Source organism: Cervus canadensis, chromosome 16, assembly GCF_019320065.1.
Source record: "Cervus canadensis isolate Bull #8, Minnesota chromosome 16, ASM1932006v1, whole genome shotgun sequence".
In the NCBI taxonomy this organism is placed as follows: Eukaryota; Metazoa; Chordata; class Mammalia; order Artiodactyla; family Cervidae; genus Cervus; species Cervus canadensis.
This window is the reverse complement of record NC_057401.1, coordinates 8,084,413-8,106,810: the sequence shown is the minus strand read 5'-3', so window position 1 is coordinate 8,106,810 and position 22,398 is coordinate 8,084,413. Positions and strand designations below refer to the sequence as shown.

The 22,398-nt window shown below is 33.2% G+C and overlaps 1 protein-coding gene across 1 annotated transcript in view; it reads left to right on the top strand.

Moving 5' to 3' along the window:
• FCHO2 (FCH and mu domain containing endocytic adaptor 2) overlaps nt 1-22,398 on the top strand; it is a 129,250-nt gene that overhangs the window by 68,940 nt on the left and 37,912 nt on the right. The window contains exons 9-16 of the mRNA XM_043488544.1: nt 3,207-3,251; nt 5,250-5,322; nt 8,530-8,554; nt 16,462-16,519; nt 16,800-16,975; nt 18,962-18,973; nt 19,320-19,344; nt 21,180-21,222. Of these exons, the coding sequence (XP_043344479.1) occupies nt 3,207-3,251; nt 5,250-5,322; nt 8,530-8,554; nt 16,462-16,519; nt 16,800-16,975; nt 18,962-18,973; nt 19,320-19,344; nt 21,180-21,222 (457 nt within the window). The remainder of the gene's footprint in view (nt 1-3,206; nt 3,252-5,249; nt 5,323-8,529; nt 8,555-16,461; nt 16,520-16,799; nt 16,976-18,961; nt 18,974-19,319; nt 19,345-21,179; nt 21,223-22,398) is intronic.

Genomic DNA, 22,398 nt, shown 5'->3' with positions numbered 1-22,398 from the left:
TTGTTGATGGCTTGAGATTTAGAATTGATTCCACAACATTGGAAACTATTAATTAAACATTTCACATTTTTTAATACTCTACCTCATTCCACAAAATACATGTAGTGATTAAAGATTAGTGTTAAATAAAGTCTTTCCTCCTGTAACATTTCTTAAAAGTTTTGCTCCAGATTCGATTTGGATGAATTATTTAGGTTATTGACTTTTTCTCTTGCTAGCAGCAATTTATTCCTATCTGATGATTAAAGCATCATATATAAGAATTGTTTTGTTTTGGATCATTGGCCCTCTTTGAGGTCTGCCTTTAATTTCTTCTGCATTTAATTGAACTCTTGATGGCATTTTTAGATAATGTGTAAAAGAGCATCAGGAGGCAGAGCCAAAATGGTCTTATTTGCTTTTATACAAACTAAATTGCCCTTGTGGCCCAGCATAAAATCCAAGTACTAAGAGCAGTTATTTATGTTGACAACAGAATTAATTGAGCCTAAAACAATTGAAATTCCAGTTGTAGCAAACTTTTCTTTCTGACTCTCACTCTGGCTTTGGTACTGTCAAAAAAAGTAACTTGTCTTATGATTAAATAGCAGAATGATGGGCAGTGGACTGCACTTGGGGGAGATGCTGAATAAACTTTCTACTTGTGAAACAGTTCAGAAGTGACATGCTACAAGGGGGGTCAGAATGTGCATTGATATCCAGCTGAGCTGTCAACTGGCACTGAGCCAGGCACGCAAAGCTTTGCCATGTGAAGCAGCATGTGGAGCGTATGCCATTTGAAAGAGAAAATCTTTTTCATGCATGATTTAATGGTTTTTTAAAGGGCATATATTTAGTTTTATTTTTCCAGACACTGTTAGTATTTCTATTTTAATAGAAAAGATTATGTGTGGATGGGAGTCAATTAATTTTTTTAAATATATAGTTTATAATTTAAAAGGATTTGGCATCTGACATTTCAGAAATGTCATTTTGAATACCTTCTTTTTATTGGATATTTTTCTGTTTTGAATGGATTTTAAGAAGATGTTTAAAAAAGATAAAGGGAAAAGTAATCAAGATACGTCTGGGGAAAAATGTGAGAAAAAAATGTAGAACTTTGTTTGAAAGGATTGATGTTAATAAGGATAAGAGATGTCTTTACTATTTTCACATATTTGAAGACATCCAAAGATCTTAAAAGAATATATACTGTATTTGCTCAGGTGATGTTTTAAAAGGTTTTCTAGACACTGCTTTTTAAAATTGTAAATAGTGCAATTTGGTATTGCTGTCTTGTTTTGTTCCCTAGAAAACACCCATAGCTTGAGTATTAGAGATTCTGTAAATAATTACTGGGCACAAATGATGTGCTTGTAATAGGAAAATTTTGGATTAACTTTCTGGTTGTCTTTTTTTTTAGACGGGTGGTTATAGTCTCTCAAGCTTTATTAGTAAGTGATAAAATTAATAATACATAATAAGCTGCTGGTGATTTAGGCAGAGATTTTTCATTCTTCATAATTCTTAAACAGCAAAAGATGGCTGTTTATCGGATGCACATCCTACTGAAATTCCTTATCTTTATTAATCTTTCAGTTCTCATCTCTTTGTAAACTATTAGTGTAGGCCTTTAAAGGATTCTAAGACTAAGCTCATTACCCTTTCATTTAATGAATTTTTAAGCTTCCAGATTTACAGAGTGGATCTGAAGTCCTTGAAATTTTAATTGGGCCATTTTCTGACTCTTTTTTTTTTTTTTTTTTTCATTTTCTGACTCTTAAGAATTTTTTGGATGGAAGTAGTGAATGTATGTTTTTCTTTTTAGCGGAATGATGTTTATCATAAGAATGCCCCAGTAGGGAGGGTATTGCTAATTAATTAACTAAGACCTTGTTTATCGCCACATTTATGACTTTTATTCTGCTTATTATTAAATGTTAATCTACTCTATTTGAATAGAAACTGGAACTGAGGAAGTAAATCTTTGACTTAGAGGTAAAAAGAAGGACATTTTAGCCAATGCTAAATGCTTCTACTTGTAGAGAAATTTGCCTTGTTCGTTAGTGGTTTTCTTTCATAATGGAATGACCTATAAGAACTCTGATCATGAATTTGGACATAGTTACAGTTAAGCTTAACATATCAGAAGGATCAGTAGTGAAATCTATTATATACTCTTTACTTCAAGCTCTATTTAAAAATCTCTTGATGTAGCAGATTGTACCAATTACCATTAATAAATTAAAAATGGTTTCACAAAAAAACTGGACTTGCATAAATTTGTATATTACAGAACAGAGCTAAAGCGACAGTTTAGTGGAACGTAAAATTTTAGTTTGATAATTCGTTTTATGTATATTTCAGTAGAAAAATAATTCCTGCTTTTCACTACTTTATTTACTGTCTAAATAACTTGGTATTTTACGTATATGAAAGATACCACATTTTATAGCATTTAAGGTTAGTCTCAGCAGACCTGTCATTTCAGGGCTATTTTAATTGTTTTTCAGCTGATTTCCATTTTATTTTTGACCCCTTCTCTGCAATCTATCTCTTGTACCAGTGCTGAATTAATTTTTCTATAAGACCACTTTCAGGAAGGTGTATGTGTATCACTTTCTCACATGAAAGCTCTTCCCATTGCCTGCAAACTCGAGTTTAGATTCCTTGACCTGCTATTTGGATAGATCTGAGTTTTGACTTTAGCATCACCTCTTAGCTAGTATGTAATTAATTCACTTATTTATTTAGCAGATATTCATGGAAGACATTATTTACTAAGGGCACAGTGGTTAACTGAACAAGCAAGATCCTGGACTTCCATTCTAGGAGTGTTTGCTGTCTTGGCCCCTTGGTCTTAACACCAGAGCAACCAAGAATTCAGCAACTGCCTCTTACTGTTGTTTTTTCCAACTATACTTACAACAGGCTCCTAACTACATGTTAGATCTCTGTGCTGCAAGTTGTGTGGCATCATAGATAAAGGGTTTGCAGTAAATTGTGGTCATAATAATGGGCCAAGAAAACCTGATTTTTTTTTCAGTAACACTGAACATGCTTGCTATTTGATTTTTAAATTATTGCTGTTATTTTAACTAACATCACGTAACCCTGAAACATTTCAGAATCATTAAAAAGATGTAATGGGATCCCATCTGATTGTTCTCTGTCACTTTTATTTTTTTAACCAGTACTTGTTCATGTAATAACATTTTTCTTTTTAGGCCTTATTGAATTTGAAGAATGTGACCCTGCTAGTGCAGTTGAAGGTAAGCTGACTAGTTGTAATGTGTGGCAACTAACTGATAGCTTCTGTTTACTGAATAGAGAGGTTGCTACCCATTGGTGTTAGCATGTGTATGTAGTGATGTAAAAAATCTGAGTGTGGTTTAAAGGCTTGCTATATTAATGTTTGCTTTATAAATAATAAGTTTGCCCAAAGGGATACTAATGTGTTAGAATATATATATTTTAAAAGATTAAATATAACATGTATTTGTTTTTAGATATACATTGAGAATGTTTTCTCCATTGATATCCTTCTTTAAACATTCTAATGTTACAAATATGAAACTTATCACTACATATTGATGTATACTGCTTATTTTACAGTGGGTAGCATTTCAGTAATTAATAAGGTTATGCATTAATGCTAATGTGGCTGTCATTCAAAATAGGTGATGATTTGAATTGGAGAAAGGGTCCACAACCCTTCCTATTTAAATTTATGTTTTTTATAGTATGAAACCCAAGAGATATCTGCAGTTTTTGTCGTGGGTTTTTTGTGTGTATTTGTGTTATGTTTTATATATCTCACTTTGTGAGCTGCGGGAAATAATTTGAAAGCAGTCTTTGATTTTTTTCCAAGACCTGTGTAAGAGTTTAGAGAAATGGTTTGCTATTGTGTGTAAGGTTATTACTTCAGCAGTCAAGGAACGCTAGGGCCTAGACTTTTTATAGTTACTAGCTGTTTGATTAAGACCAGTAATTATTTAAGTTCTCTGTAATCTTTAAAGATTCCTCAAAAGCTGAAAAGAATTTAAAGAGTTCTTTAAAAATGTTTATAATAAATAATACCTACTCTGAAGAAAAAAATGTATTTTAAAAATATTATAATACGCTATACAAATACATGGTTCAGGGCATTAGTTCTACATGAAGGCAAGTACGTTATTCTAAGACATTTGGATTCTTATCCTGATTGTAGTGATAGCCAGCTGTGTAACACTGAGTTAGAAAAACAAATAATACTTTTGAGTTTCCTCATCTACGAGGTGTGAAGTGAGCTTGGGTGACTGGTGTACTCAAACCAGTCAGGCCTAAAGGAGAGCAGCCATAAATATTCATTGGAAGGACTGATGCTGAAATTGAAGCTCAATACTTTGGCCACCTGACCCAAAGAGTTAACTCATTGGGAAAGACCCTGATGCTGAGAACGATTGAAAGTGAAAGGAGAAGAGCGCAGCAGAGGATGAGGTGGTTAGAGAGCGTCACTGCCTCAATGGGCATGAATTTGAGCAACTCCAGGAGACAGTGAAGGACAGGGAAGCTGGTGTGCTGCAGTCCATGGGGTCGCAAAGAGTCAGACACGACTTAGCAACTGAACAACAGCTAAGCTCTAAGTGCTGAATTCTATTAACAATTGATAGCATTACTGACCTTTTTTAAAAACAGTTTGTCATGCAAGAAGAGGAAGAACTGCCTTATTTGGCAAAACAGAAATGATATTTTTCCTCATTTATGATTGGATCCATTTATAACATTGTTTTTATTAGCTATAACACATGTACAAAGGAATGCCATTTTATAAATATCTGTCACACTGTTAATGGACCTGTTGTCATCTATTTATTTAAAACAACACATTTATATTTTGGGACCTTTTATACAGAGAATGTGATCTGACCTGCATTTATAACCAAATTTCTTATAATGAATGATGTACTTTCTTTGAAGTCTTAAGATATCTGCAAATGCTTACTTTACCTGAGGTAATTAGAGGAAGAGAGAATGTCATCAATCAAGTGATTGTTCTATGTATAACCTTTTGGTGAATGACAGGCTATATTATATTAACATAAGAAAAATATAAACAGATTATGACCCTGATTTAAATTTTAGGGCTTAGTAATTGATGCTTGTATTTCTTTCATCCAAATTTAGTATCAACATTTATGAGCAAATCATGTGTCAGGATACAAGATGCATTCATTGATATGTTTATCAGAAATAGTCATGTTTCTATAATAATATATGTTTATTTTAAGGTATAAAACCAAGGAAAAGAAAGACTTTTGGTTTACCAGGAATAATTAAAAAGGAAAAGGATGCAGAGTCTGTGTAAGTATATTAAGTATTGTCAAAATTCTTTCCATTTTTAGAAATAATATTTTATGAATAGTTTTATAACAAAACTATTGTTGTTTCTTATTTTAACTGGAGGCTAATTACAATATTGTGATGGTTTTTGACATACATTGTTATGAATTTGAAAAGAAAAAATTATTTTGGAAATAACTCAAAAGTAAATATGGCTAAGGTGTGAAAAATACAGACTTTTCTAAGAACATTTGCCAAGCCCTCTAGTTTTAATGAAAAATGTTAACCTTTTGTATTATTTTAAAATTTCAAGATGAAAGCTTTAGTATTTTCAAATTTAAACTTCAAAGTGCCTTTATTTTATAAAATGATAACATGTATATTAAAAAAATGAAAAGTACAGAGAAAACTAAAAGTTGTTCTAAGTCCTAATAACCTAAAAGCAGCACCATGGTCAACAATTTGATGAAAATCTTTCAAGACAACTCTAGGCATATAGGAACTTAGTGATATATGTATACATAAATGGAAAATGTTAAATGAAGGAGAAAAAAGCCCTAACACATTTTAAACATTTATACTAATTCATCAGTTTTAGATGGAAGATGGAGTATAAACTTTTTTTACCTTTTAAAAAAAATGAATTAGTATACAGAGAAATACAATTATCATATGAGAAATTAGTATTAACTAAGTCAAATTTTGTACCTTGGCTACACATTAGAACTACCTGAGAAATTAAATGTATCTATGCCAGCCTCTACTTCAGACCAATTAAATGAGATTCTTTGGGTGTGAGGCCCCAGAAGTTTTTGTGTTGTCTAAATATACACTGGGGTTTGAGAGTCATTAAACTATGATTAACCAGAGACAAATTGGAATTAAAGGAAGTTTTCTTTGCTTGATTATTCAACCGATTGAGACTGCAGAGACACTAATCAAAAATCTCAAGTGATTTGTTGACCCAGTAACACTGAATGAAAACTTGTTTAAAATCCCTACTACTTTAGCATAATCAGCAAAACTCTCCCAAGAGTTAATGTTTTGATGGACAGTTATGTTTTCTATTTAAGAGAACAATTTGTGCTTTGGGTATTCTTGTTTCCTCCCTGGTTATATGCTTATCTAAGTTTCTAACATTCCAAATGTCTGTTTCTTTCCTCCTCCCTAGTGGTATTTTGGTTTAACAAATTAAGACTGTTTGCAAAGTGACTTATGCCTGTAGCTACTGTCTCATCTGCAGATGTCTTTTGAACTTTGGGTATTTTGCTAAGCGATGGAATGTAATTTCTTTTATAACATTGGAATTGAAGTCTTAACAGTTGATTTGTAAATAAATTTTAAAAATATAGCCAGTTTATCTGTTAGTGACTGTATTATAATGAGTTAATATGTTTTTTATAATTGATGGCTTTCACAGCTGTTCATTTAGGGAGCTTCTAATATTTTTGTGTATTTCACGTTTTTAAAATAGTTTTTCACGATTAGTAATTTCCCAATATGGTCATTAGGCCACTTGGATATTGGAATATTTTAGCCAATAAGAATACTAGGTCAGAAAACTAATGCTTAGATCATTGCATCACTATCGCCATCTTTCAACACTGCTTGGCAGGAAAAATGTTAGAGTTCACTTTGCTTGAAATGCCCGAGGCTCTTGGCATGCTTCTTCTCATAGCCTGAAGGCTTTTGAAATGCCAGCAATTGTGTGCGAGGGGTCCTGCTCAGAGCTTGGTCTTCCTAGGGCTTCATCTTCAGGTCTCCTGCTGCATGCTGTGAAGCCAAACAGATAAGTGCTTTACCACAAAGACTAGAGAATTCTGGCTTAAAGCCAGGGAATAAATGGTTTGGAACTTTTACACTTACATTTATATTTCAACTTTATCTTTTAGAAAAAGAAGTAGAAATGTTTTAACATTTTAAGTGATTTGATTCTGTACAGGGATTGAATTGATCATGATAGTAGCTTTTCTGCTCATTTCCTCAGAGCATACATAGGTTTTTTTGATAACAATATTCCTTATAATCTACCAATAATAAGGAAGCCCTTTTTCAGGATTTGCGATTTTAAGTAAATATAAAGGCATGTGGGATTTGCATTTACCCTCCGTGCTCCCTTTTGATTAAGAGCAGCACGGTCATCTCCCTCTTTTTATCATTCTTTTAATCTACTATCTTATCTTTATTTAAGAAAGTTCTCTATGGATTTTTCTGGTTTGTGCTTGGTCTTTGAATTGGTACAGGTTGGTACAGATTACCTGTTTATCTTATATTTTATTTTATTTTTTTTAATTTTGTTCATTTAGCTCTTAAGGTGTACCTAATATCTGCATTTTCAGACTGTTATTAAAGTAGCAGAATCTGATATGATATTCCATTAACTCTATCAAGCCAACTATACCTAATCCACTACCTTTTAAATAGACACTCTAATTTCTGTTTGTGAATTTGTTTTAGAATGTATATGTATAAATTCTTCTAACCTTATTCTAATGGCTTCAGTGCCTTTAATTTTATATATTTAGGGCTTTGTTTAGTTGAGAAGATTGGTGTTTTATGTTTTAGATTTAAAATAATAGTTTTCACTAGGTTATATACAAATTTATATTTGCTTATCAGTTAAATGATAAAATATCAGTGCTCAATTGCATATTACATTAGACTAGAAACTATTCCGACTGGAAGTCTAGCTGCTCATTTAACATATTTGGAGAAAAGTGGTTTCACTTCTGTATATCCTGCCTTATGGAAATACTTCAAAGGGAATAAGTTAAAAAAACTTTTTATTTAAAAATGTTACTATTATTTACCAATAAATGTAAATACAGGCTTTTTAAAAGCCAGACTTTCTTCTTTAAGGGAGTTTTTTGTTTGTTTGCTTTTGTTTTTTCTATCTTTTTCTACCTGAAGGATTAAAAGCCACTAGAAATCCTTGACAGCTTCCTTGATATGATTTATGTGCCAATTCATGGAAAAGAAGTAATTTTGAAAGTTTTAAAAATATTTGTAAGCTGTTTGTTTTATTTTGTCTTGTATAAGTAAAGGGGAATGTCTGAATTTTAAAATCATTTGGTATATTTTAATATTCATGATTTGATTTCTCTAAATACTTTTATGGGGTTTAAATGAAAGTTATGTTTAAATACCAAAGCAAACACTTTCAATACAGTATATTTACCAGATAGTTCTAATAGTTGCATATTTATAATGTTTTGTTTGTTTTAATAGGGAATGCCCTGATGCAGATTCACTTGTAAGTAGATTTTACTTTGGTACAAACAATTTAGCTATTTTCATTAGGAATACCAAGCATATTTGGGTTGAGTTTGCAGATCTTTACAAGAAAAATACTAACCATATTATTAGAGATTCACTATTGAAATTATTTTACAGATGTATTTTTGCTTTTACACTGCCAGATGCTTTCCTTTAATAAATAAAAGATATTTCTAACTACTTTTGAAAAGTGGACATTTACTTTTAAAATTGGAGTAGAGCCATAGTATATTGCTTTTTCTTGGGAAATATGTCAGATATCAAATCAGCCTGTTTTATTTTAGAATGGGCTGTTACTAATTGATTCTTACTATTAAAATACTGCTATATCTGTCGATGTATTTGAGGTTTGTTTAGAAGACTGTCATTTTAGAAAAAGTAGCAACAACCATGGTTAGTACTTTTCTGTGCTCTTTATTTTGTGTTTTAAAGAAAATTTGTATGTATTTCTTATTTAAATATATTTCTTCATGTATAATTAAAGAAGACATCAAATGGAGCTCCCTGTGGTTACAATGAGAGAATAGATTTACCAAATGATGTTAAGTAATGGGTAGACAGATATGGTCAGATCTGTCATTAGGATTGGTCATTAGACACTGGTCATGTTGCTAAGTGTAATAGAGTTAAACTGTCTCCTTTATTGTTCTTGCTTGCAGAACTTGTTTCTTTTGACTCTAAAACATTATGGTCTTTTGCAGCATATTGGTACCAACATAAAGAACTACATATTTTGTAAAACATTGTGATTTATTTTAATTAAGATAAAACTAGTATTTTTGTTGCATGTTTCAGCTTTAAGATAAGAAAACTATTGTTTGTTAGTAAAGTTATAGTGAAAATAAATTTACTTCTGATGAGCTCTAGGCCTAAAATTATCGGTGTGTGGGTGGAGTTGTAACATTTACTTTCCACTTGCCTGTTTTGATACCCTTAGTTTACTAATTAATGAAAAAGTTAGCAGATGTGTTTGGCATTTCCTTTAGTGCTCATCATGCATTTTATTTCTGAATGATTTATAGCATTTACTTGATGACTGCAACATTGAATAAGAATTTTAATACTTTGTTTTATTTTATGTACACACTCCTGTAAATAAAATATTTAAAATTTTCTTAGTTCATTGATACTTTTCTGTAATGATCAATATTTAACAGTTTTGAACTTTAGCCAGTACTTATCCGGAATTAGAAAGGGGCTTTTAAAGAGGACACGAAATTCTACTGCCATGAAAGAAATGATCGATAAATTTGATGATATAGAAATGAAAATCATAAAATTAGAAAAAATACAGCATAGAAGGATTTGAATCACTAAAGATATAGCTGGACAGAGTATATTTGCAAGATGTTTAACAAGGGGCTAATTATTTTCCTTTGCAAAATTTTTATACAAGTTTAATAAAAGATAAGCAAGTATCCCAGTAGGAAAAGGGCATTAGGATAAAAACAGGCAATTTTCATAAGAATAAATAAAAGATTGTGGTGAATAAAAGTAGTGTTATTCAAAATAGTAGTCTTCTTCTGATTCAAATTAAAATGAAATTTCTTTATTCACCAATCATACTGGCAAAAGTTTTGATACACTTGTACTGTTGTTAGGACTGTAAACTGGTATAATCTGTCTTGTGCATAGTTTGGCAGTATCTTTCCAAATAAGAAATGTATATTCCTTTTGACTTTCCAGTCCTGATGCTAGGGCTTTACTGTTACTGCTATATTCACAGGCATTGTGTGTATGTGCATGTGTGTATTGATATATATATATATATATATATATATACACACACATATATATATATTCTTCATTAAGATATATGCTTATATAGATAGGGAGAAAAGGCAGATAGAGACATGTTTATTTCTACACTTGATATTAGCAAAAAATTGGAAGCACTAAAGAAAGCATCAATTAAAATGGGGATTGGTTAAATAAATTATTAAACATTCACTTGAAGAAATAGTCGTGTTACAGAGATAGGTGGCTCTGTGTCTGTTGATATGGGAAGAACTGTGTGGCTTTTAAAATAATTGCTTTTTAAAATATATACATGTGTATATGATATGTATTCTCTTTTTTAAAAAGAATGAGTTAGAAGACGTTGAATTGTGGTTACCTTTGAAGAGAAGGATTACAGTGGTGATCAGCAGAGAAAGGAGGCTTTCATTTTTTGTTGTTTCCTTTTATTTATGGCCTATGATTTATTTAGGGCATCCCTGGTGGCTCAGTCGGTAAAGAATCTGCCTGCAGTGCAGGAGACCCAGGTTTAATCCATGGCTCAGGAAGATCCCCTGGAGAAGGAAATGACAACCCACTCCAGGATTCTTGCCTGGAAAATTCCATGGACAGAGGAGCCTGGTGGGCTACAGTCCATGAGGTTGCAAGAGTTGAATATGACTTAGTGACTAAACCACCATGATTTATTTATGGCCTCAGTTCAGTTCAGTTCAGTTGCTCGGTCGTGTCCGATTCTTTGTGACCCCATGGACTGCAGCACACCAGATCTCCCTGTTCATCACCAACTCCCAGAGTTTACCCAAACTCATGTCCATTGAGTCGGTGATGCCATCCAACCATCTCATCCTCTGTCTTCCCCTTCTCCCACCTTCAGTCTTTCCCAGCATCAGGATCTTTTCCAGTGAGTCAGCTCTTTGCAGCAGGTGGCCAAAGGATTGGAGTTTCAGCTTCAGCATCAGTCCTTCCAGTGAATATTCAGGACTGGTTTCCTTTAGGGTGGACTGGTTGGATCTCCTTGCAGCCCAAGGGACTCTCAAGAGTCTTCTCCAACACCACAGTTCTAAAGCATCAGTTCTTCGGCACTCAGCTTTCTTTATAGTCCAACTCTCACATCCATACATGACTGCTGGAAACACCGTAGCCTTGACTAGACGGATCTTTGTTGGCAAGTTAATGTCTCTGCTTTTTAATATGATGTCTAGGTTGGTCATAACTTTTCTTCCAAGGAGTAAGCGTCTTTTAATTTCATGTCTGCAGTCACCATCTGCAGTGATTTTGGAGCCCAGAAAAATAAAGTCTGCACTGTTTCCACTGTTTCTCCATCTGTTTGCCATGAAGTGATGGGACCGGATGCCATGATCTTAGTTTTCTGAATGTTGAGCTTTAAGCCAACCTTTTCACTCTCCTCTTTCACCTTCATCAAGAGGTTCTTTAGTTCTTCTTCACTTTCTGCCATAAGGGTGGTGTCATCTGCATATCTGAGGTTATTGATATTTCTCCCGGCAATCTTGATTCCAGCTTGTGCTTCCTCTATCCCAGTGTTTCTCATGATGTACTCTGCATATAAGTTAAATAAGCAGGTTGACAGTATACAGCCTTGACGCACTCCCTTTCCTATTTGGAAGCAGTCTGTTGTTCCATGTCCAGTTCTAACTGTTGCTTCCTCACTCACAGATATCTCAAGAGGCAGTTATGGCCTATTTGTCACCTTTTTGTTTATGGCTAGTCTTACTATAGCTTAAATGTCAGTAGGCTACTTTGGTAGGGAAATACCCATGATTTTCTGTTCCTGTTTTAAAAGGTCTATGTATGTAATTTTAAAAAATTATTTTGAGATGTAGATCTTTTGAAAGTTGATGAATGAAGTGTAAATTGCTCTCTTCTTTTAGTTTTAGCCAATTTCCCTTCTCCAGAGAGATTGAGAAATATACCGTTGACTTGTGAGCTCTTATCCCAATATTTAAAAAAAACTACTACCACCACTATCCACCAAAACTGCCCTTAAGGTTGTTGACCAAAGTGACCCGCTCATTTCTTTTCTTGTACTGCTTTTGACTTAATACTTGGCTCTAGCCGTATGGGGTCCTAATACAGAAACCACGGATTGAGTGGACACAGGTGTAAACAGGTAATGTGTAAGCTTTTATTAGTATCATGAATAGTTCTAGTGTTGAAAACCCAGTACAGTAAAGATTACTGCTATATTTTTCTAAACACATACCAAGAAAGCATTTTATTTTTGAATAATTGTCAATTTACAGATCATTACAAAGATAATATAGAGCAGTCTCATGTACCTTTCATCTTGCTTCTCCTCATGGTAACGTCTTGCAAAACTTTAGTACAGTAACATGTATAACTAGAATATTGATTCTAATACAGTCAAAACAGAACATTACCATTAAACAAAGATCTTTTTTTTCCCTCACTTATTTAACCCTGTCCCAATGCTCAGATCCCTGGAATTTACTGATCTGTTTATCACCTCTTATATTTTTACCTTTTCCAGAATGTCATATAAATGCTATCTTATATAACTTTTTCAGACTGGATTCTTTGCCCCAGGAATATTAAATATGCATTTAAGATTTATTCATATTGTTGCCATGACTCAGTAGTTCATTCCTTTTTTTGGCACTGAAGAGTGTATCATTGTATGGATGTACTACAGTTTACTTATTTACCTATTGAAGGATATTTTGCTTGCTGCTTCTTTTAGGTGATTATGAATAAAGCAGCTTAATAACATTTGTGTGCAAGTTTTTGTGGGAAAATAGTTTTAATATCAAGTGGGTAAATACCTAGGAGTGTGACTGCTGGATTTCTGGGAGGATCTTTCATTTTAATTGCCCTTTTTCTGTCACTTTTGTTCTGATACTACCCTCCCCTCCCAACCACCTCTGGCAACTATAATCTTTTCTCCATTTCTATAAACTTGTCATTTCAGTAATGTTATTTAAGTGGAATTGAATTGTATGTAACCTTTTCAGATTGACTTTTTTCTCATTCAGCACCCTTTTCTGGAGATTATTCCAGATTGTTGCTTGTATAAATAGTTCATTTCTTTTTATTGTTGAATAGTATTCCACGATGTAGGTGTACCAAAGTCTGTTCACTTATTGTGGGATATTTAGTTTCCAATTTTTGACTATTAGAAATGCTACTTCGAACAGTTGTGTACAGGTCTTTGTGTACATAATATTCTCTCTTGACACTGGTACTTTTCTTTCTGAAGTCTATTTTATTAGTATCTAATAGTGAAATAGTCACTGTCATTTTTATTTTTTAAATTAATATTTCCTGGTATATATATTTTTTCATTTTCCTTTCAACCTACCTATTTTTGTTTATTTGAAGTGAATTTCTTATGGGCAGCATATGGATCATGTTTTTTCCATTCATTCTGTTGATCTGTCTTTTGATATATATGTGTATAGTATATTAATATTTAATGTAATTGTTGACATGTTGGGGTTTGTCTGCCATTTAATTTTTTGTGTTTGTTCTTATCTGTTTTTGAATTTTGTTTTCTTTTTCCTACTTTTCTATGGGTTATTTGAACCTTTTTGTTTTAGAATTTCACTTGGATTTATAGTTTGGTATTTTTTTTTTTTGAAGCATATCACTTTGTATATCATTGTAGATGGTCATTGTGGGCCACTCTCCCGTGCCTTCAGATAGTTGTTTTTGTTTATTTTGACCAGAGTTGTTTTTTTTTCCCCCCTTTATTTTTATTAGTTGGAGGCTAATTACTTTACAGTATTGTAGTGGTTTTTGCCATACGTTGACATGAATCAGCCATGGATTTACATGTGTTCCCTATCCTGATCCCCCCTCCTGCTTCCCTCTCCATCCCATCCCTCTGGGTCTTCCCAGTGCACCAGCCCTGAGCACTTGTCTCATGCATCCAACCTGGGCTGGTCATCTGTTTCACCCTTGATAATATACTTGTTTCAGTGCTATTCTGACCAGAGTTTACTGATATAATCTGCAGGAGGTTGATTCAAAGCAGTTTATTTGGTCTTATAGAAAATAGCTCTGTATTATTTTAAATTAGTACGTTGTGTAGTATAGTGTATCATAAACAAATTTTAAAATAGTGTCAGTAGCAGTCCCACATAGAACCTCTAGGAGATTAAATATCTGCTATATTTCTAGGATACCGAGAATACAAATAAAGTATTTTGAAAAAAACTTTTTTATTCTGATTTTTAATGAAACATTTGGCAAGGTTTCTTTAAAGTATTTAAAGTATTATTTGCATATTATTTGCACTTTAAGTATTATTTGCACATTAGCAAGCAACATACAGAACTCAAAGAAAGTGCTCTACTTTTGGGGTCATAACTACATCACTTGTCATCTTTTTGTCTGTGGAATCTGCTCTTTACCTTATATTAGACGTTTCACTTCTAAACTTTAATCCAGTCTGTTAACTCACTGCTGCTGCGTTAGAGTCTAACAAGCACAACACAAGGTTTATACAGTTATAGCTTGGAAGCCGAAACTGTGCAGACCTTGAGCGGTGCCTCTTAGATTAGCAGTTCTTCATGTTTCTCTTGCTGAGCTTCAACAAGTGGCTGGAGAAAGATGGGAAACTTTACCAGTAGAAATGATATTGGCTGTCCTCTGCATGTGTGCTCAGTCGTATCTGACTGTGCAACCCCATGGACTGTAGCCCACCAGGCTCCTCTGTCCATGGACTTTTCCAAGTAAGAATACTCATGTGGGTTGCCATTTCCTACTCCAGGGGATCTTCCCGACCCAGGGATTGAACTTGTGTCTCCTGCATTAGCAGGCAGATTCTGTATCACTACAGCACCTGGGAAGTCCATTGGCTGTCCAGTTACATACAACTGGTAAACCCTGGTTTTTCTTGGCAGTTCTTTTTTCCTACCCATTTAAAAAAACTTTTTATTTGGAAATACAGTCTAACCTCAAAAAAAAAATACAAGAATAAATTAGTACAAAGAACACCTGTATACCTTTAGCTTTTTACTACATTTGCATACGTGCATGTGTTTATAATATTTTTTCAGATCTATTTGAGCATACATTTTATATTCTTTTGCCTAACTACAAAAGCATTTTTAGAGACGTGACCCTTCTATATCCCTTCTACTTCATTGCCCTTCGTTCTTAGGAACCAGCTTTATTTTATTAATCTTTTCAGTATTTTTTTAATAAAGATAAACAGATATCTATATGTTAAATTTTTAATATCCCCATCTTTCTTACTTAAAAGTATACTGTATATGTTCTCTTGTACTTGGTTTTTTTCAGTTAGCAGTATTTCCTGGAGGTCTCTACATATCAGTTCATAAAAACTTTTCTCATCTTTTTTGTTTTAAATACCTGCATAGTACTTCATTTTGTGTATACACCTATAATTTATTCACCTATACTTGGACATGTTGTGCTTTCCAGAATTTTGAGTTACAGATAATCTTATTGCATATGTATTTTTAAATTCTTGGGGGGCATATCTTCAGAATAAATTCCTAGAAAAGGAACTTGGGTAGAATAATAAGCATGTAAATATTTTTGTTAGATACTGCTATTTCTCTCTCTGTATGAATTGTACTCTTTTGTATTTATACCAGCACAGTGTAAGAGTACATTTTCTTCACAGCTTTGCCAACAGAGTATATTTTCAAACTTGACTTTTTATCCAGTCTCATGGGTCAAAGATGGTATTTTAGTATAGCTTAAATTTTCTTTTATTTGTTTTGTAATTTTGATATGTATTTCCATGTACTTAAGCTGTCAGTCCTCTGATTTTACCTCCTCTCTTCCATGATACACACAACCGCATGCTTTTATTTCTTCATTTGAAGACGTAGGTGAGAATTTGGTTATTCGCAGAACTGCTGGCACGCCTAGTGGAGCGCCCGTTCTCTTCCTTTCAGTGTTTATCCTGTTTGTTCTGCAGTGCCTTTCTCTTTTAGACATCTTAAGTATGGAGTATCATTTGAAGCTAACTAAAAAGACATAATTTCCCATAGTGTTAGTAATTTTGTTAATCTATTGATATTTGATAAATTATAGTAAAATCTCCCAGTAATAGTTAAATTAAGGCTGTTTTGTTAACCTTAAATGTTTTTGTTGTTGGAGCCATTCTTAAAGTTTTTTTTCTTTTCCCCATAGAACATTCCTGATGTGGATGAAGAAGGCTATAGTATAAAACCAGAAGCAAATCAGAATGATATCCTTTTAGTATCTGGGTATTCTTGTGGATTGTATTGGCATATATAAGTAGACAGTTATAACAAAATAACCCATTGTTTAATAAAGACCTTAATTTTTAATTAATTGTAATAAAATGTGCCTCTGTGTTATTTGATATGTTATGAATAAGTTAGTAGTTAGATTTCTGGTAAAATCCATCTTGCCTTTTAAAGTTTTTTGTTCCTTTTTATCAATGTGTGAAAAACTGGTTGTGCCCTAAGATAATCTAAAAAGTCGATTCTTTAACCAATACTCACATACCAAAGAGAACCATTTCTACTCATCTAGTGATTCTGATTCTGAAGATGAAGAACCAAAGAAGTATCGGATAGAAATCAAACCTGTGCATCCAAATAACTCACATCACACAATGGCTTCCTTGGATGAATTAAAAGTATCTATAGGAAATATAACACTCTCCCCAGCAGTATCTGTAAGTAAGAAAATAAACAAGTTTCCACTCACTATATAGAAGTCTTTGGTTTTTGTTTAGTAGCTCATCTACCTGCATCTGGATAGTTTTAGGACTAACAAAAATTAAAAATCACTTAATGAAAGAAAGTGAAGTCACTCAGTTGTGTCCGACTCTTTGAGACCCCATGGACTGTAGCCTACCAGGCTTCTCCTTCCATGGGATTTTCCAAGCAAGAGTACCAGAGTGGGTTGCCATTTCCTTCTCCAAGGGATCTTCCTGACCCAGGGATCAAACCCTGGTCTCCCGCATTGCAGGCAGCTGCTTTACCCTCAAAATCACTTAGTAATAGTTAATTTAAGCATGTTGGATAAGGAAATAATTTATGATTTTTTTCAGCTTTATTGAGTATACAGTTTATAATCTTTATACAGGCAAATGAGTTTGTGAGCTTGGCTTAGTTTTGCTTCCTTTTGAATGTGTTTTCAGTGAAAACATGGAAAATCCACTATTTTTGCCATTGATGTATTTTATAAATACTACTATATGTCTCTGGCAGAGTTTTGTAAACTACAGTGTTAACCTTTTCCTCATCTGATGTTAAAGTCTTTCATCCATTTTTTTGGTGGGTTTTTTTTTTTTTTTGGTAAGCTTTATTATAAAAGGGAATTCCATTAAAATGAATCTCATGATTGTATCTTCTTTTTTTTTCCCTGTCACTGTAATTAACGGTTGTTTTCCATAATTTTCATACTGGAAATGGCAAAGATAAGAACTCTTAGTTGACAGTGATTAATTCCTCAATTCTGAGATACTAAACTTGATAGCTTTTGAGGCAGAAAAGCAATCAACATAATAGATCTTTCTAATGATGTCATACTTTTAAATTCAGAAATGTTAAACTGTGGGGAATAAAAGCATGTCTTAGAATGTCAAGTTAGTTTATCTGTTCATACTTATTGTAGTTGATATTAAACCTATTGTTCTTGATAATGGAGAATAAAAATTCTCACCATTTTGTATTATTATTTAATTGCAGATTTTAAGTAGTTTATATGTATTTGTTGGAAAAAGTGTTTTTCTCCCAATGTCATCAGTTCAGTTCAGTTCAGTCATTCAGTCATGTCCGACTCTTTGCGACCCCATGGACTGCAGTCCATGCCATGCATGGGGCCATGCAGTCCCCATGCCAGGCTTCCCTATTCATCACCAACTCCTGGAGCTTGCTCTAACTCATATCCATTGAGTCAGTGAGGCCATCCAACCATTTCATCCTTTGTTGTCCCCTTCTCCTCCCACCTTCAGTCATTCCCAGCATCAGGATCTTTTCCAGTGAGTCAGTTCTTCACATCAGGTGGTCAAAATATTGGAGTTTCAGCTTCAGCAATCAGTTCTTCCAATGAATATTCAGGACTGATTTCCTTTACACTTTTAGAGTTTGAGAACTGGTTTTTCCACCAAAAAGATATTTCTGAAGTGAGGTTTTATTCTACCATTGTTATTAATGCCAAGGTTAAATCATGGTGCATATATATATAAAGTCGGAAGTTGTAAAGTCAGTAAAAAGTTTTATTGTGTAAGAGTATAACTAATTTAAAATATATATGTAAATAAATAAAAAGCCTAGAGGAAATAAAATATTAATCATCTTATCTTTGGGTAGGGAGATAATTGATGCTTTGTGCTCTTTTTTTTAAAAGAAATGTATTGATTTCATACTCAGAAAATAAGTAATAATCAGAAAAGTTAATTGTTAATATCAGGTTTGAAAAGAGGATCTTGAGAGTATATTTTGTTGCCTAGTTTGCTTATCTAGCTTAAGTTGTTTTTTCCTCCCAACAGTGTATGTCTTTTAAGGTATATATATATAGATTTTAGATATGATTAAGAAGGGAATAGACAGATTGTTAGAGCAGAGAAATATATTTCAGACTCTGAAATGAATACTGTGGTTTTCTTTTTCCTTTTTTTAACCTATTTTTCCTTTTTCTTTCCATGTACTACTAGAGACACAGCCCAGTAAGTGCAGAATTTTATATTTTTATTTATTGACTTAAAAAATCATTGTATATTTAAACATTGATTTTCAAAATATTTGCTTTTGATTAGCAAGTCATAGTATCTTGCTGTAGGTACTAGTATTTTAAAACATTTCATTTTATTGAATTATTTGAAGGTATACATGTTATATTTTGACAATAAAACAAAAGGTTTTTTCTGTAATCTTTTTAGCTAAATACAGTTTGTAATTGAGCAGGTATACAGAAAACTTGAAATTATGTTCCCAGTGTTAACATTTTATCAAGTAATTTTATTACCACATTAAATTGTTTGATGGCACTTAGATTTTGCATTTCTATTTTAGGTGCAGATGAATCGGAATTCATCTAGTAAGTTTGACATTTAAATTGGTTATTTTAAGTCTATTAAAATTTATCAGAGAATTTGCTAAGCTTGTAGCCTAACATATGTAGTTGTAGAAATGGTCTATGCTCATCATTAACCATAACAACAGACTAGAAGTATACTTATTTTGCAACAGAAGACAATTTATGTGTATTATTTCTTTCAGTTTTAAGATGTGCTTTAGGCTTTAATACGTGGCTACCACATTTTTCATAACCAAAGAGCAGCTTCTGATTAAGCTTATAAAACAGTTAAACTATCATAACTCTTCATGAAGCAGAAGGTGCTTGTGAGTTTTAGCTTGATCTTTAAGTCATATCACATTTGTAGTTTTATTATAAAGTTTTTAGTATAGTAACAAATTATACTAAAAACGATTAGGGGATGGTAACATCATTTGCAGAATCATGTGTTAAACATAACAGGAATCGAACCAGGGTCTCCTGCATTGCAGGCTGATTCTTTACCAGCTGAGCTATCAGGGAAGCCCAAACGTAACACACGGTGTGGGAAGAACAGAGTTGAGCAGCCCACACCAAAGTTATGCAGTTCTGTGAACAGTGCCTGATAAAAACCAATGACATCAGTCATAATTAAAAATTCTAGCACAGTTGAAAAGACCTATTAAATTCATAGTAAATACCAAACTAAAAGTGAAATTTCATTAATACTTTTAAAAAATAAATGGTAAGTAGCTTGTTGATAGGGGATATGAGGGGAAAAGAGTATAAACTCATTTTCAGCAACTGAGTTATGAAGATGAGGGTAAAGAGCAGAAAGATAAAGAACACCACAGTAAACACTTTGAGGCAAAATAAATGGCTGAGAAAAGCCAAATGGGAGAATGTGATATGAATGGGCATTATGTGGAATTTGTTCCACATAATGTTATTGTTTTTCCACATTCATTATTGTTGTTTAGTCGCTAAGTAGTATCCAACTCTTTTGTAACCGCATGGGCCCACCAGATTCCTTTGTCCATGGGATTCTTGTCCAGGCAAGAATACTAGAGGGGTTTGCCGTGTCCTCCAGGGGATCTTCCCAACCCAGGGATTAAACCTGTGTCTCCTGCATTGACGAGTGGATTCTTTACCACTGAGTCACCAGGGTAGCCTGTTACTCCTCATAGTTTGCTGTAATTACCCATGCTGATGTATTTTGCATTCATCAGCTATTCTTAGTGATGCAAAACATTAAGGTGCAGTGAAAATTGCTTATGAACCAACAGAATTTTTGCATTACTGATGCTAACCCCCATGTACCAGTTGCTTATGAAATGATTCATGTTACAAATGCAGAAGGTAGCAAAATAGACTATCTCATGAAGAGACTGTTGCTCTAGGTTGTTAGAAAAATTTTATTTTTCAAAATAAAGTGTTCTTCAAGAGTTAGTGTCTACTTTTGGTCAATAAAATAATCACTATTAATATCTTAGAGCTTGAAAAATGCTTTCATGATTCATCAGTTAAAATTCTTGAGTAGTACATAAGCTTTTAAACATCTGTTCTGATTTTTAGAGTTGCATCCCATATTTTTTTTATGAACAGCAATTTAATGAATATGATAGTTTAGGTGACTCAAGTTATTTCTTATCAAAGATATTAGAGATAAGGGTTTAGCAGAAATTCAGCTCTTATTTTAATATTCTTAAGCATGGTAGAAAATTTGTTAAAAGCTTGTTTTCCTTTTCTTTGTGTGTGTGTGTGTGTGTGTGTTATTAATATCAGGATTTAAAAGTTGATCTGTGTGTAGTAGTTCTCTTTACATTAAAATATTTTATTGGATTAATTTTTTCATTATATTTTGACTTTTTAACTAGGTGAAGAGTTAACAAAATCAAAGCCATCTGTTGCATCCAATGAGTAAGTTTTACATTCAAAATCGTCTGTAAATAGACTTTATTTTTTAGAGAAATTTTAGGTTCACAGCAAAATTGAGTGGAAGGTACAGAGGTTTTTGCATATACACTTTGCCTCCACATATGCCAAACCTCCCCCACTATCAGAATCCACCACCAGAGGAGCATAGTTACAGTTGATGAACCTCTATTGACAAATTGTTACCATCCAAAGTCCATGGTTTACATTAGGATTCACTCTTGGTGTTGTATATATCCTGTGAGTTTTGACAAATGAATAATGACATGTGTCCATCATTATAGTATCATACAGAATAATTTCACTGCCCTAAAAATCCTATGTCCTCTACCTATTAATCCTTTCCTCCCCACTACATTTAAATTTTAAGTATCCTTTTGTTCTTTCTAGAGAGTTTTACTTTCTCTGTAGTTTTAATTCTAGAAGACTGTTTATAGTCATCCCATTTCCTAAGCTGTGAAATGTCAGAGTTTTTAGATGTTTTAAATTATTTCTCATTTGACAGTATTTATTTCTATGATAATTAAAAAAACATCCGTTCAACTGTATTTGGCTTTGGTGTCCTCACTGCTGGTTCTAAGTAAATGATAGTATCACAAACTCACACTCGTCTATTTTTTTTAACTCTGGTTTATATTGGAGTATAGCTGATTAACAGTGTTGTGACAGTTTCAGGGGGACAGCAAGGGGCTCAGCGATACGTACACATGTATCGTTTCTCCCCCAGACTCCCCTCCCACCCAGGCTGCCACATGGCCCTGAGCAGAGTCCCCTGCGCTGCGCAGTAGGACCCTGGTTACTCAGTTTAAATGCAGCAGCATGCATGTCTGTATCTCATCTAGTTATTCTCATGGAAATTCTCTCACTTTCCTTCAATTTTGTCTGTGACTTTGTAAAGTAGACTGTATACTTTATGAACCTCAGAATGAAGTGTTTCAGCTAAGTTGATAAAGGAGAGAGGACGTGTTGCCAGTTGTTCTTAGAAAGAAAAAATATTTTAAGCCAGTGTTGCATGGGTTTTCCCCCTCACTTCTATATTAGTAAGAATACTTTAAATATTTATTGCATGAGTAAAAGTAGACTTAATTAAATGGATAGTTTGAAATGGAAACTTTCAAAGCTAAGCAATAATTGAGCACACCAGTGGTATTCATTTGATTT